This window comes from Ruditapes philippinarum, unplaced genomic scaffold (genome assembly GCF_026571515.1).
Source record: "Ruditapes philippinarum isolate M1 unplaced genomic scaffold, ASM2657151v2 ctg251_1_1_1_1, whole genome shotgun sequence".
NCBI classification, from domain to species: Eukaryota; Metazoa; Mollusca; class Bivalvia; order Venerida; family Veneridae; genus Ruditapes; species Ruditapes philippinarum.
The window spans coordinates 64506-81947 of record NW_026855913.1 but is presented as its reverse complement, the minus strand read 5'-3'; the positions used below and the strand labels follow the sequence as shown (position 1 = coordinate 81947).

The window sequence follows — 17442 nt, the reverse complement described above, 5'->3', positions numbered from 1 at the left end:
AAAAAGGATTGGAGCACCACACTAAATACCGTATTCCAGTATATACCAGACAAGGCGCTTGAATCATAAAATGCTAAAATGTTCCCTTTATACCCAACGGAATGAACTTTTATAGGTCTAATTCATCTTTTCAAACCGATTTATACAAGATACAAGAAACTTTATTTTAAGTCGGTTTACATATCACAAGAAACATTAGCTAATAAGCTATTTGCCGACAACAACAAAATACATAAAACATATTTACTAAAATATAACAGATCTGAAAGTAAAACATATAAAACTGGTAGCAACTTTAGGCATGAAATAAAAAGTAGCAAGGTTAAGAAGAATTACACAATAAGATGACAAATTAAAGCAAAGTATGATGACATGCACAGTACATATTGTATTAAAGGTACTAACAGTTTAAAAGTAATAAATGACTATGGTATAGAATGAGCTGACAATGTAAGTATGGTACATGTAGCAATGAATAAAAATAAATCAATCAATCGATCAATCAATAGATTGACTTAATAATAAAAAAGGTATATAAAAATTTATGATAGAACTAAAACAGCATGAAAAAAGAAAAAAGATAGGAAAATCAACATACAGCATATAATCAAAGCATCATAGCAAACTAAAAATGGATGCACAAAAACAAAGCAAACAAACAAACATGCAGTCTAAACATTTAACATAAATTAAACTAAGCAAAAAAAAAAAAAACAAAAATTTACAGACACATAGCACATTTACAACTTGGGCCACTCCAGACCTGGATCAGTCTCCCAAACTCTTTGTAGTTTTCAACCTTGCGGAGACTGTTCCATATCCGGGCGCCTTCAAACCTAAAAAAAATCTTACCGTATGCTAATGTTTTGACCCTTGGAATATTTACACTTTTTTGATACCTAAAAGAATAATTGGGATTTTTAAATTGAATTAAATCCTTTATATATGGTGGTGATTTTCAATACAGGCATTTAAACGCTTCTTTGGCTATAGTTTTAATCCTTGATAAATGTTAAGTAGGCATATTTACTTTTTTATGTATGATAATGAATGAAAAATGTAAAAAAATGATATTAATCTATTTTGTGATCATGATTTTATATCCATGAATTCGTCAAGAAGCATGTGACCCGGTTAGGAAATTGGAATTAAATGTGCAAAGCATGAAAGAAGGGTACGATCGAATAATAACATGTATTTATTTATTAAAAGAATATAAGCAATTACTGATTTACACCAGAAATAAATGGCATGCGATAACATAAATGCTTGAAATTCATGTAGGTCAGTTGTGTTAACGTTTCGAAGGTTTGTATCTTTCGGAAATTGAAGCGTTGGTAAAAAATTGAATTTTCTAAAACGTTATGAAATTCTGTTCAAACTTGTTCACGTGTTAGACACTTAACCGTGTCATACTTATATAAGCAAAAATTTAAAACTAATTCCTGCAATGAATAATACTCTAAGTTTTTTAATTGCAGGGGCGGAGAAGGGCGGGGTCTATACTCCAATTGTCTGTGACTTTTCCTTTCTCTGCCGTCACAATAAGTGAACCCCAGCAAAAATGAGCCAATCAATGGGCATGCTCTAGAGTGTGGTTAACTTATACATGCACTCCAGTGAACGCACTGTGCATGTATATGTATACGATTTAACCCTGACACATTTTCAACAGAAATGTCCCCAAAATATGATACAATATAAGATAATATATAATAATTATGTCCGTTAAAAATTGCATAACCTGAGAAAAAAATGACAGTTCCGGTCTATAAACTTTTACAGTTGACACACGTCAAATCTTTTAAGTTCCATATATAGATTTATGTTTGTTTACGTCGCCCACTGCTCATTCACCTGTGCATGCAATGAAGAGACACGTCCTTGATTTTTTCAATTTTAATCTAGATTACAATTGATAACGCGAGGTGAAAATAATTGGTAGATTTTTCTTATAGACTGTAAGTCATTTAATTGAAAGACATGTTTTTTAAAAATGCAAATGTTTATAAGATTTCTCTTTTTTTTTCAACCGGAAATGCTAGCAGACGACAACTCGTTTTTATCTACTTTGAATGTATTGTTGTTAATCGTTGCATATATAGTAATATTTCATCGAAGGTCTCGATTCCTCAATAGCATATAATGCTTTAAAAAATAGTGTTTTCCTTCTTTAAAACAGAATCTACAATAAGTGTCAATTATTTACTCTTTTCAATGTTTCCGAAGGAGGTTCCATTTTTCAAAATTTCATTATTTCCAATTTTGAATTAGATGCACTGGCTAAGTGATGGGCCTTTATACAACAATCTTGTTTTCCTGAACTTACAGGCTCGAACCTTTCTTATAAATAGAGATGTTATTAATCATGCACTATATATATGTGTTCACTCATTGATTTATTTATGCACTGTCATTACAAACTGAATTATTTAAAGTCTTTAGCTGATAACTCCAACGCATCATTTATGCTAGCATTGCGTAAGATACGCATAGATAGATGTTACCGGACCAGTGCTCTTATAACATAAGTAATACATGCACATAGAATATACGACCAGTGCTAGACCAGTATTTCACAATATCATATAATGACTCTTTCAAAACAAAAAGGTTGCTGGGAAACTTTCTTATGGTGCACAGCTGGATCTTGTTTACTCAAAATATACAAAAGCGTTTTAATAACAGCTTAAGATTCAATTTACCACGGAGTTGTACATAGGGCCTAAACCCACTATATATTTCAGGCAACCTAACCAGTGCTTGACCAGTGTTGTTATTGCTAATTTCGTTTTAGAAGTGTATTTTCGTATTATTTAAAATATCGTCTTAAAAACAGCCATGATATAGAGGTTAAAGGTCATGTTCAAAAAGCACAAACAAACAAAAGTGTTGTTTTTTCACTGAACACATCGAACACTGGGCTGGTGACTATATGCATGTACATAAAAACAATTTACAGCAGTTGTAGTATATTGCAAAGTAAGCATGTTAAAGTCCAAAAACCGACAATATTTGAGTACACAATCACTGAATATTAAAATGGTGTTGGTCAATATTGCGAGATGATATGATATGACTTGACTTTAAGAATATTGCGTATAGCAAAGTACATTATGATTTAAGTTCGTAACGATATTGAACTCCGCAAATAATATATACTTACTGTATTATATAAAATTAAATGGTTATGTACGTTTTTTGGCTTTAAAATGTTGTTTACTACTTAAGCCGGTACTAATGGGGTGTGGACGGTATCTTTTCAGTATCGTCAATGGACAGACTGAATCAAACAGAGCCTGCAATATTTTCAAATTTGCCGTTTTGGACGCTCTATAGGGATTCGTATTTTCTCTATTTGAAAATTGATACACCATAAGAGGGTTACTAAATAGTCTTTATTTCTTATTTATGATATGTTCGTTTAGGATTATGAAACATACCACTAGGAGTGTCATGTGCTGTTTTTCTTTTACTTTCTGTAGCATAATGTAATTTAACACCATAAAGTCAATGGAACCGGTATCACTTTCACAGATTTTACTTATCTCTTTTATGTATAACAAACGATACCAAATCATTCAATTATTCCAATTCATTTGGAAATTGAACTACATTGTAGTTGGTTATAACTAGAATTCAGTTTTCTCAGAACGGAACTTAATATTTACTGAACAATCTATAATTGAATGTTGATCAATAGTTCTGTCCTCTATTTTCAGAACTTCAAGGCGACCTCATTAAATTCTACAGAAACAATTGTGGTTCGATACCTCTCTCACCGCTCCTGGAAGAAGTAGACACACCTCTTGCTGGATTCTACGTGATGCCAGATATAGTCGCCATTCAACAAAAGTCCCCTTCAAGTGACAAGGAGGTGAAAACGCCTGTCAAATCTTTAAGTGACCTGTTTTCGGTTGGACGCGGTAATCAGCAAGAAATATATTTATCAGCAGACGCAGGCTTTGGAAAAACTGCTTTTTCAAAATACCTTGCAATCACGTGGTGCCAGGCTCATCATAAAGACAAAAACTACAGATGTTTTAAATATGAGGAGTTAAAAGCTTTATCTGACTTTGAGTTTCTATTTTTGGTTTTATTAAGAGATTGTTCTGATATCTGTAGCATAGACAAAATGATTGAGCAACAAATTATTGAACAACTTCCTACGTCAGTATCAATAGAAAGAATTTTACGTAAAGAAACGTGCTTGATTATATTAGACGGTCTTGATGAATGGACCCACCCTGAAAATGGCTGTTCCAGACGAAATGAAAAAATCCCACATCGGTACATGCGTGATAAGTGTGTTATCTTAACGACTTCGCGTCCATGGAAACTTGGAGTATCAAATCTAAAAACAAGTCAGTTAAACAAGAAAATAGAGTTGGTTCAACTTAGTGAAGATTCTACGTTGCAACTTGAGAAAAATGCTTTAAGTAAAATGACTGGTGTTCCTGATGGTGACGAATTGATGAGTAAAACACGGGACTTAAATAAAGTGATAGATGACTGTGGCCTTCAGCACATGCAAACAATTCCACTCCTCCTCATGTTTATAACTTGTCTTTGGTGCAACGGAATTCCCATAGGAAACTCGAAATTAGATGTTTACACCAAAATAATTGAATTTCTTTTATCAAGAACAGCAAAGAAATACCCGGAAATTCAACCATCTTGTGACTCTTCTGCAAGCGATATACCAGAATATTTCAGAAACCACAACTTTATTAAAACATTTTACTCTCTTATAAAATCATTATCAGAACTAGCTTATCAAACATTATTTAATGAAACAAAAGAAAACACGCTTGTTTTCGACGGATCGGTTGCTAAAACATACCTAAAAGCAGACGACATGAAAATAAGCCTTTTCTCAGGAATATTATCAGAAAGTAGGACTAAGACATTAATAAAAGAAATAACTAAAGTGTCATTTTCCCATAAAACAGTTCAAGAATACTTTGCCGCCATATTTATAAGTTATCACAGTGACGCTCAGAAAATTATTATGGAAAAATGTAGAAATGTTCAAGACATTCTAGACATGTCAATAGTTTGGAAATTGATAATTGAAATGAATGCTGACTTGATGTATGCAATATCAAATGATTTGATGTCTGTGATAAATGAAGACGCGATAACACGTGAACAAAGAACTTGGACAGGTTACAAGTACATGTACCAGACTCCATTGTATAACATACAGAAAATGTTCATGTCGTGTATACAAGAAATGCCTGAAAGTGAAAATATTCAATTATCTTTACAAGATTTCTTCATTGACTGGCGCACCAAGCACAGTGAGCAGTTACAACGCTTGTCAAAACAAAACAAAACCAACATAAAATCACTTTATATAGACATCCGCGATACTTTCAGGAGTTTATGTGAAATTATAGATGTGTTCTCTCTCACAGATCTCAGTCATATACAGAAACTTTACTATGATGGTGACGGGAAGGAGGAGGCTATGATAAGTCGGATATTGTTTCCCAGTTTACAGTCCGTTACTTTGTCGTCTGGTAAATGGCCAAATGATGATGAAAATCTGGGTGAAAATTTGGCGCGATTACAAAACTTACAATATTTATATATTGAATGGTTCATGTTATCTCACAAAATACTGGAAACATTTTCCAATTTTATCTCAGGTCAAAAATCAATGAAAGAGTTAACATTGCGGAGGTTTTCCTGTAAAGAACATGGCTACCGCCTCTATGATTGTAAGAGATGGAACTTGGACTTGTCTCAACATTTAACTCTATCAAAGTTAAACTTGTACAAGTTATTTGGGAGGCTACAATTAAATATATCAACACCGTCATTAGTTAATGTTACATTGAACTACATCAATCTAGATGAAAGTTCAGTGCTACTGTCATGTGACATGTTGAATATTGAACGTGTGGAGTTGCAGGATATAAGCATGTCTGAAGGAAGTTTACAGAACTTTATTACCGTGCTGGACAATCTACCGCAGTCAGTTACAGTAAAGATGGCCGACATAGAACCGGAAACAGAATATAAACGTATTAAAGAAAATATTCGGAGATCACAAACTTTTCATGTGATACAAGACCACGGCGACTACTGGCGGGGGGCATTTGAGTTCAAAACAAGGAAACCAAGTAAAGAATAAACAAGAAAAAATATTGTAAAATAAACCTGAAGAAATTACTTCAATATTTTGAAATGAAAACAATTAAACAACAGAAACTTAAAATACAAAATGACCGCACTGGCGATTGATGAAAATGTACTGTTTGGTAATAAGTAAATAAACAATAACTATATTTATAAATTATCATTTATTTAATTACAAGTGTTTCTAAAAAAATCTTTCAAAAGAAAGAATTAATTTACCGAAATAATTCACGGTATGTGATGGATATAAAAGTTGGATTAGGAAATGGAAATATTTCACAGGTAAGCGATTTTATTTGTCTTGAAATGTTTTTTTTAAAAACTTTGAAAAGTAAACATTTAAACAATTGAAAAAACTTGATTTTTTTTAGAAATTTATATAACTCTGTGTTTAACGCATCTGATAAAGATAAATGTATTAATCACGTGAGCACTTATAATATAACCATACCTTTTACATTAAACCCAGCCTCCAACAGTCATACAAATGTGTTAATATATGTAAAATGAAATGAAAATTGTTGTATTTTACAATACATTAGATACTTTACTTACTTGTTTTATTTTGTGTAATATATACCAAATGTAATGACTTAAATTTGAAACACAGGTGGTCGAAACAAAATCTTTTTTTAAAGTTTTATAAGGTCTATATACAATAAGATAATTATAATATCTTCATATACATATATAGGCCGATCATGTAAAATATTTGATTATGTGACTAGAGCCTGTGCTTTTAAATACTTTGTTTGTATGAATAACTTGTTTATTATATAAATGAATAAAATGAATGACTTGTTTTAAATTTCAGTAAGCAACAGGTAGAAAGTGTTATGTGGTTTTGTACAGGGGGGGGGGGGGAGGCTTGTTCCAAATATGTCTGACATGAGTTTATAGTTTAAAAGATATACATTATGATAATTGTTTAAGGAAAAAGTATGATATTTTGTGTTCTAACCATCGTTTATCAACACTTGACTTTTTTTATTTTTCATTTTTTGCATTTTGTTGCCTTGAATAGCAGAAAATTATGTATTTATAAAATGTTTTTTTTAATAAATATAGATAGTATGGTCATTGAAAATATGCCTCATTTATCTAATTACAAAGGGAAGTCGAAGAGGGGCAGTGGGCTTGGGGATGAACAAATTTATTTCATATATGAGCCCTTTATAATTTTATACTATACACGTTTAATATATTTACTTATTTTTTATACCAATGTTTGATCTGAAAATAATATTGTTTTTTTCTCAGGATATCAGCTACAATCAAGAAATCTTCAGGGATAATGGCGAATAAACTACGATTGTTTAAAATAATGATTTTACTCCTGTTTCCTGGCTTTACAGAAACAGAACCACAAGAAAACACTTCGTGATTTTGAACCACCATTACCTTGTAAATGATTTTGATTCCTGGCTTCATGGAAACAAAATCGGTAGACACAATATTCAAACTGTTGCAGTACCTGTTTTCTACACAAAAAAGTTTTTTTTACCTTTACAACGGAATTTATGCCAAGACCGCTGTCAAATATTTAATAGCTACTTAGAATTTACGGTGGCGAAAAGAGGACAATAAAAATATTTAATTTGTCATGTGTGTTCGTTTACGTATGACGTGGCAACGTGTTAATTATGATGTGTGCACATAATTGTTTATACCATCGCACGTGTTTGTATTACATGGAGACGTTTAAACTTACGTGCATACACATAGGTATCATGTGCACTGCATTATTCTTACGCGCGCTCGAAAAAACTCAAATTTGCTCACGCGTTGACGATCGTTGTTGAAAAGATAGTGAGCATAAGTACACATTATAGTTAACAAACGTGCGTTTAAAGAGTCATATGTGCCCACGTAATTATCAACATTTGCGCGCATATAAGTTACTTACTGAAAACGTTGCAACGTAATAAAAAAAGTGAAAACTTGATTAAAGGCCCATTATGCCGGAGAAATGCTTGGCTTATTTTTTGAACAATCTTTTTCATTTGTTGCTTCTTGACAATTAGTAGAGTTATACTGATTTAGTATTTTGTACTAAGTCAAAATACTACATTGTTAAAATTTAGCTACTTTCATGGCAAATTATTCCACAATTATGTCTACTTCTTTTCAGGTTTAAAGCCTCTAACCTTAATTCATTATTTAAATGCTATAAAATCATACCCTTATAAAACGTTTTTTCTTTTTTTATCTGACACATAATGTGCCATTAATAGAATATTTCGATGTCTGACTCAGATGTATGCCACCCTTAAACACTTTGAAAACACAAATGAAACTGTTGTGTGAATAACGCTTTTAACTCAGAAAGACAGATTGATATATTTCCATTTATGTCCACATTGAAAAAAAAACCAGCATATTGTCTGTCATTTAAGAATGAAATTACGAAACAATTGTAAGACAAAGTAATGAAGAATTTGTAATTATTGTTATTAATCCTGACAGAATGATATGTGCATAGATGTATTGCTTTTAAGGTTTTCTACTCTATTTTGTTAGGTACAAAAGATTGTTTATATAATACATTCATAAACAGAGGGTCAATGCCCTTTTTACGTGTATAAGCACAAGACAGCATTTGAAGCTTGAGTCTGTAGGGCGAGATATTAAAGAAAGTCCGATGCCCTCTGCAGATGTTCATGTTCGAAAAAGGTACATAGTTTTGTTTCGTGACGTAATTCGACAAAACCGGTGTTGATTTAGTTTAAAGATATATTATGCTCAACTTTGATATTTGGTAACATTAATAATTATTGCTATACACTCTTTTTTTAAATGTAGAATAAAACATCTTTTGAAATACGTTACGTTTTAAACTGTACACAATTTAGATAAATGTAGTGTTAATACATAGTGTTGTCTTTTAAGAAAGAACCAAATTAACCTGACCAGTAACCGGGTAAATGCATCTTTGAACATTCTCTTGTTCAAATTAGACATAATAAATTATAACTTCATAGATTTAAAAAAAACAAATCTGCTAAACGTTTCTTACAAACGTGTGAGTAAAGTATATTTTGAAAGAATAATTTTTATTTCATATATCAATATTCTGATATAGCGCATATACTATGTCAATAGCTCAGAAGTAATAAATTACAAGGTTATTATGTTTAGAAGTAATTAATTAAATAATTCATTTCTGACTAAGCTCATATTTCTGTAGTTGTTTTCTTTTTTATTAAGAAAATGGTTTTTGTAAAGGAATCAATAATTCATTGAGTGTTTCAAAATATTTATAACATTTGTTTTCTGATTATTGTACCATACTTTATCCTTTGTGTTTTTTAAATAGCAGAAGAATTTTTTATGCTATTGTTCTTTGAGAACCTATTATTTTTTACAATAATTTCTGTTGCTTGAACTTCATATTGTAAATTGTTTATTGCTGAATTTTCTTTTACCCGAAGAGATTTTTTACAAACTATATTGTAGTTTGCTCAAATCTTTATGTCTACATATGTCTTTTCCTGTATATATAGATCTATTCTAACAACTTTGTACATAATCTGCTATTGTTTATTATTTATGATCTTATAATTCAGGCTGTATTTGAATTTGTTTATCTAGATTCAATTCTTTACTTTTGTAACGTTTATGTTGATTATGATAAGATAATCATGACGTCTATATACGAGAAACTAATAATACTGCACGTTAGAAACATTGCTTTTCATTGGATATGCGTGACGTTTATTTGGTTTTAAAAACACAAATACTGTCAACATAAGAAGAAATCTCAATTATCTCTAAAAAAAGGAAGCAAGCCAGGAGTATAATAAACTCGTTATAAATCTTCCTGACAGGTTGTATGACCATATATAAACGGTTGTTTCCAATATAACTCTCGCCTAGCGGCTCTTGTTATATTTTTAAAAAAACGTTTATATACGGTTACATAACCTGCAAAATCCTGATAACTAATTATGTATATATTAAGATGGTTGCATAAATGTAATGTCGAATTTCATTGCATAATGACGTGTATATAGATGTCTGTACAGATATACATGCATGTCTGTGTTATAATTGCAATGTTCAGAGAACAGAAAAAGTCTATGTTGTTCAAATCATATTAATGTATGCTTTAGAATTATAGCATTTTATGATAATTATTACCTTATGGTTTCTATTGCATGATTTGGTCTTTAAAAACTATTCAGTTCAAATACTCAAGAAGATTTTGTAAGTAATTCAAATTTCACTCAAAATCGTTTCAATGTTCCTGTATGTTTGTATTTTGTATTTACTGCAACAGGTAAATAGTAGTGACTGCATCTTCTGTTGATCACAAATGTTTAATGATAATTATATAAATTGTAGTTTTGATTTTGAACATTATTAAAGCAGCACAACTTTAGATAAATACATATATTAAAAAACAAATCTTACAAACAAATGATATGTGAATTGTTTTCCGAATCATGTAACCTTTGATTTTTTTATACAATTTATGACTTCTATTAATTTTCTACACCATTATAAAGCATCTAAGGACTGTATTTCGACTTAAAGGCAGTCTTTACATGATTAGCATAATTCTTAAACACTTTGATGCCTTTGACTAGTTTCGTAGACTAAACATTTTTTTTTTACAATATTAAAAGAAAATCTGCAGGTGTGCTGCTTTAATACATGTATATATTTATTATTTTGGTGAATCGGATATAAACTGTAATTTGTGTGATCTTGTTTTTTAAATTGTTTTATTGAAATTTGTTTAAGTTATAGGAAAACAGAAAATCACTCCATGTGTTCACGTAAAGAAAAAATGAATTCATGTGCTCATGTAAAAAATGAAAATCATTTTATGTGTTCAGGTCAAAAACAACAACAAACGAAAATCATTCGATGTGCACAGATATAAACATGAAGGTCATATGATATTATGTGCGCATGTCAAGATTATTATACTTTAGTAAAACATTAAGTTTTTAAAAATAAAGTTACAACATAAAACATTCGGCTTTTCGGCCAATTTGGTGACATAGTGATATTATACAGTGAGCCAATCTTATTAAGGAGAACATTTTGTTTCAGAGAAGTTGCTTTAAGAAATAGCTAGTTTTATAAGCAACCACCATTATTTTATTTGTAATATGATTTTATTATCTGTATTTATTGACATCCGGGGAATATTAAATTGTCAGTGATGAAGCTATATATCATATATTTGTGAAATTTGGTTAAAATCATGTAAATATCCTGTTTTTAAATGCACCTTAATGTGTGGTATTTAAACGCTCGAAAACTGTTTGAAAAAATATTCTAGTTATAGTATTCTTATTTATAATTTTGTATAATTACAAAGTAAAATATATTAAATAAAATTATATTATGACTTATTTAACAAACAATCAATTACCTTTAAAGGCACATTATGCATCAGAAATCAATTTCTTTATTTAGACCTGTCACAGGAAAAGATAATCATGTATATGGCAAATGAGTTTTTTTGTTTTTGTTTTGGAAAATCAACTAAGATATAAAGTTTTATAGAAATAAAAATAATAGCATTGATGAAGAATAATAGAATAATGGACCTTTCAGCGCATCTTATTCAGTAATTATACGCCTACCGTACAATTAACTTGTTAAGGTATGATATGCTGGAATCAGTTTGTCCATCTGTCCAGTCATAAAAATATTGTCATGAGCATAACGAGTTGTAAACTAGAAATTCTTAGACATCTACTTTATCCATTTAGAAGAAGTGAAGCTTTATTCGAAACATATGAATGTATCAAATAAGTATTTAATAAACAAAACTTAAGACTCTGAACTCTTTTTTGAATAATTTTGGAGTTATGTTATTGCTGTTTTTAATGTTAATGAAAAATTTGTATATTGAGCATAGGAACATCATTTTATCATCAACTTGATATATGGTTACACCTTATTGAAATGAGTGCAATGCTTAAAATCATGACTTTCATGTGCATAATTTGAGTTATTGCCCTTTGTATTTAATTCAATTGTTTGGAAGTATTGACATGCATTAGACAGAGTAGAGTAGTCTTATTTTAGGAGAAGTACATTAGTCAAGAACTATGAGTCTATAATGCATATTTTGGAGTTACTGCCCTGGGTATTTGTAATTATAAATTACTTAAATGCTCAAAATCTTAATTTTAAGTAACATAATTTTGGAGTTGTTTTTGCTTTTTGTATTTTGTTTGAGTTTTGTCCGGAGCATAACTCAGAATGAATAAGAAGTGAATTTATAACATATTGTATTGTTTAAGAAAATGACACAAATTCATGAAAAATAAAATTGTGTAACATAATTGATTGTTAGTCCTCATATACACCTGTAATACCTATATGTTACAAGGTGACCTTGTGGTACATGTAATACCTGTATATTCTAAAGTCATCTTGTGATACCTGAAATACCTGTGCGTTCTACGGTGACCTTGTGATACCTGTTATACCTGTTTGTTCTAGGATGACCTTGTGATACGTGTAATATCTATACGTTCTAAGGTGACCTTGTAATACTTGAAATACCTGTGCGTTTTCAGGTGACCTTGTGATACCTGAAATACTTGTACGTTCTACGATGACCTTGTGCTACATGTTATACCTGTGCGTTCTCAGGTGACCATGTGATACCTGAAATATTTGTGCGTTCTCAGGTGACCTTGTGATACCTGAAATACCTGTGCGTTCCCAGGTGACCTTATGATACCTGTTATACTTGTACGTTCTGAGATAACCTTGTGATACCTGTTACACCTGTACGTTCTAGCGTTTAACCCAGAGTTCATTCAATCAACGTTTTTTACAATTCTTTGCTGATGATTTCAATATGAAGGATTTCGGTTTGTCCGTGTTTTAAAATTTATGTCTTATTTTGTCAGTTGATAAAACTATGAATAGTTGTTAATTGTGCCATAAAGACACATAGTCCAAGACATGGCGGACCGTTATTGCAGTATCACAAAAAGAAACATTGCCATTATAAAACATATTGTTTTTGTGTCTCAAAACACATTTCTTGATGTGGCCCGGCTAAATGTACACAAATTCAAGATGGCCGCAAATATGGCCTCCAGAAACGACAAAATACCCCTTATATATTTGTTTCTTGACATTTCACTTGTAGATTTTGTAAATCATTGTTTTAATTGCACAACATCAGATGGAATATAGGCAGTTTATGAATCAATCAAGTAAAATTGACCATTAAGTGGCAACCTTTAAAATGATCATATCACATTTGCTATGTTCCGGAAAGCAACTATAAAACTGTGACGTAGCGCATACACGAGCTCACTATAGTCTTCATTTGCATGTTAAAATTCGTATACGAACTTTAGTGTTACCGTGGGGTTTCCCGTTTAAAATCCTAATTTATGAACAATATTTGATGAGATTTACAACAAAACTTTTAAACAGGTTAATGAAAGTGTAGAATGTTTGATTTTTAGGCCGACGGAAAAATATTTTTACATATTTATTTAATGTAACTTTAAATTACATCAGATTAAGGGTTTGGTAAAGTAAGAAAAATAGGTTAGTTAATTTAGACAAGGCAAGCGTCTAAATCACTGTGATCTATAGGAGAAAGTAGTCTTCTAGATCATATTTTCAAAAGAGTCTCAACTTCATTTATTTTGGAAGGATAGTTAAGATCACTGATAGATATAATATTTGTAGATAAAAGTACTCCAAATAATTTGAATGGACCTTTGTCCCATTTAACACCAATTTCTGGACATAACTCGAATTGCACTTATCCATTACGCCTTTGTTTAGTCAACATTTATTTTTAAACCAGAGATATCTGCATTAAATTTTAAAACTTTTATAATATGAACGAAAAATTTTTCAGAACCATCTAACATCAAAGAGGTGTCATCTGCATATTGTGAAATCAAATACTCTATACCCTCAATTTTTATACCTTTGATTTTAGTGTTTTGGCTGAATTTAAAAGAATGAGTCGGTAAAAATACGAAACACAGGTCTCACTGCAATAAACTATATATCAATATTTTTCAATACATCATTCGTAACTATAGAAACATTTTATTCATTTATTCCTCTGAGACGTTTTTGTCTATAGAATGTTGTAAACTGTATGTGGACAAACAGATTGGAGGATATACTTTTTTATGGCTTTTGTGTTTTTCATGCTCTGGTCAAATTTGATGATTAGTTTTCATTTGCCATGTATAAATATAGATGGTTATAACTAGATACTTGATATGTATGAGTTATCGGTTAAGTTTTGAGTTATTGTAAGTTTCGTTTTAGTTGCCAAATGTATATACTCCGGGAATAGAAAAATAAAAACGTTTACAGACGAATGAATGGTGAACTTGAATAGTAAATTGAACTAGTCTTCTTCAGATAAATTACTGATAATGACCTGTGCAAGGAAGTGAATTGTCTAAGAACCATATTTCTGTCTAGGGTAATTTTGTTATTATCTTTCTATTTATGTCCAGTGTATAACTCCTAAACTATCAATCATATCTCATTTCACCTTCACACAGTAAAGTGCAGTGTTACAGAACCATATCTGAGTAATAATTTAAATTACTTTGTCTTCAAACATTTACCCGTTATATCACATTATAATGTATACGTTTTTGTGTACAATTCTACTGGACGAGTTATAAGCTGTTAAATCTATATTGCACGAGGCTGTAACCGAGACTGATATATGTTTTGCAGCTATGCACAAGTACAGTAGAATTAGTACTGTTCTCAGCCATGTATACTGACCTCTTTACTAAACACCGTCATTTATTGAAATCTGACAGAACTTTATTTCCCTAATTACATTGAGAATTTGATTCGCAAAAAAAATAAAAATGAGGCTAAATGTGGTATTATGAACCTTCAAGTTATATGTGGTGTTATATGGATTCGATGAAATCTCATGACTCTGGACATTAAAACGAGGCTTTATGGTATGTGATATGGAACTGAGACTAAATTGATAAGACTGGATCCAATAATAATTTGCATCGGAACATCACGTGGTGCAAATGCTCAAAGTACAATGGTTATATTTTATAAGGTGTGAAACTATGCTTGTTATACTATTGTTGATACAGCCTTTTTCTAGTAACATTTTTCGTATTTAATAGATAGGTATCATAATCATGCTTTGATTTGGGTCAAGGGATACTAGGGTTAAAGGCAAATTTCACATTTTGCTCATACACTGTATGACCTTTGCATTTGCATTGAGAGATGTGCAATGAAAGACAATGACAAATGTGCCGGCTCGGGGCGCATCCGTCGATTTCATCGAAATGTCTTGTTAGAGTTGTTGTTCTTGACAAATGTAACTCAAGTGATATATTTTCATTATCAAAGTCTATATTTGAGTAAAATCACATTTTGATACCACATTTTTACTATTCTTATGATTTGTGGGTTGTTGTTTTTCTTTTGTATGTTGTTTCAATAAATTATATTCATCATCTTATTTATCAGTACATATATTATGTATACATGTATTTAATGTATGATTGTATCACATTCACAAATTCGATCCGATTCGATCGAAAACAATACCGTACCATACAAGTTTGTGGTCCGGATAACGTTGCTAGGATTCCCGTATCATTACATTATGGTTAAATTAATATATTTTTGATTTGTGGGATATATTTTAAAAGGATTGTTATAAAAGAATTTCGACCTACTGTTGTAACTTGTATTTTACTGCCAAATAGTTTAGCAGTACGGATCACACATGGCGCTTCTACGTCGCGTGATGTCCTAGTACTTCTTGGTCAAATACAAGTTCAAAATCAAGTTGCTCCTAAAATTGACCTTTTATATTTTGTTTTTGTTATGTATTGTTTAATTTATAAAGTTCTTGTTTTTATTTTGTATGCAAAATATATGTATATAATTATGAATTATTACCCTTTCTTTTAAAAGGTATTTAAATTTGTAAAACATATTTGCAGTTATCAAAGTGTCATGATGTTTACAGTGTCAGCAAAAATTTGGTATTTTTTTCAAGAGTTGAATAAACCCATCTGATATTTACTGTATATCTACACACATGTATTCTTTAACACATTTTCAGTCTAACTAAAATACTTTAATTTAAGATTTTTATATTCTTGAAAAGTTAGACTATTTGAAATATGAAAATCAAAATTAGAAAAACTGAAATGTAAGTCATGTTTGTCAAGGGAAGTAATATATCCAGACATTGTCTTATAATTGTTTTTATAAGTACTCAGTTAAACAAAAAGGGTATGTTTATATAATATATTGTATTGTTTAAGAGTTTATTTTTTGATTGTTTATAATATATCATTGTCGATATATTTATGAATATGAAATAAAATTTGTGCTTCGACATCTTTTGTTTGAATAGTGATATTTTGTCATTGTTATATACGGATAATACCTATACGTTCTAAGGTAAAGTTGTTGTCAAATATAAGATATTAGCTGTACCCAGAAATCACGGATTGGAGTTCTATTGTGTAAATTATCATTATGCACTAGTACTGGTTAATCCAGGAAGTACAAAATAATTTCAAAATCAAACATGTTTACTCGCAAATCAGCAAAAATAAAGTTTATCCTTCAGAAATGCAACATGTATTCGCGTGCCCCATATTATAAGTGAAAAACTGTGTTTTTAATCACTCAAAATAAATATTGTATGTTGTCCTCTACAGAATTAAGACGTTTTTCATGTAGGGGTCGAAATACAAGAACAAAATCTGTTCAAGAGGTTTCAATTCTGCAAGTATCTAGATATAGGGGAAAACACACACACACACACACACGCACGCACGCATACACACACACACACAAACCAAACAAAGATGGTCGCATTATAACAGTACCGAGATAAAAGATATAAGAACCAAAACAAAAACGTTTAAAAAAAGATAAAGAGAAAAGATTGGTCGCATTATGAAACAAACATTAATTTTATATAAGCCTTAATATGATATATAACCTAAATATAAATCATTTTGATTGTATAAGAACCTTGCAAATAGAACCGAAAGAAACAAACCGGTTGAATTCTGGAAAACTCAGGCATAATAGGTTAATTACAGCAGTTATATACAACTTATTGAAATTGTTTATTAATAAACTAAGGTTTCAAAATTTCATATTGATATATTGTCAAGGTAGCCTTTGTGTCCTTGTGGTGGTGGCTGACGTTTAATCACTCAACCGTCACCGCCGTGGGTTCAATTCCCGCCAAGTCTTTCTATTCTTCTTTGCGAGAAAGCGATCCGGCTAGCAAACAGAATGTCGGTGCTATTTATC

At 30.7% G+C, this 17442-nt stretch overlaps 1 protein-coding gene across 1 annotated transcript in view; it reads left to right on the top strand.

Annotated features, from left to right (window-relative positions):
• Nucleotides 1-12455, top strand: part of LOC132744789 (uncharacterized) — a 51390-nt gene extending 38935 nt beyond the window's left edge. Inside the window, exons 6-7 of the mRNA XM_060733570.1 lie at nucleotides 3723-6429; nucleotides 7408-12455. Coding sequence (XP_060589553.1) covers nucleotides 3723-6142 — 2420 coding nt within the window. The 3' untranslated portion in view covers nucleotides 6143-6429; nucleotides 7408-12455. The remainder of the gene's footprint in view (nucleotides 1-3722; nucleotides 6430-7407) is intronic.
• Nucleotides 12456-17442: the final 4987 nt, after the last annotated feature.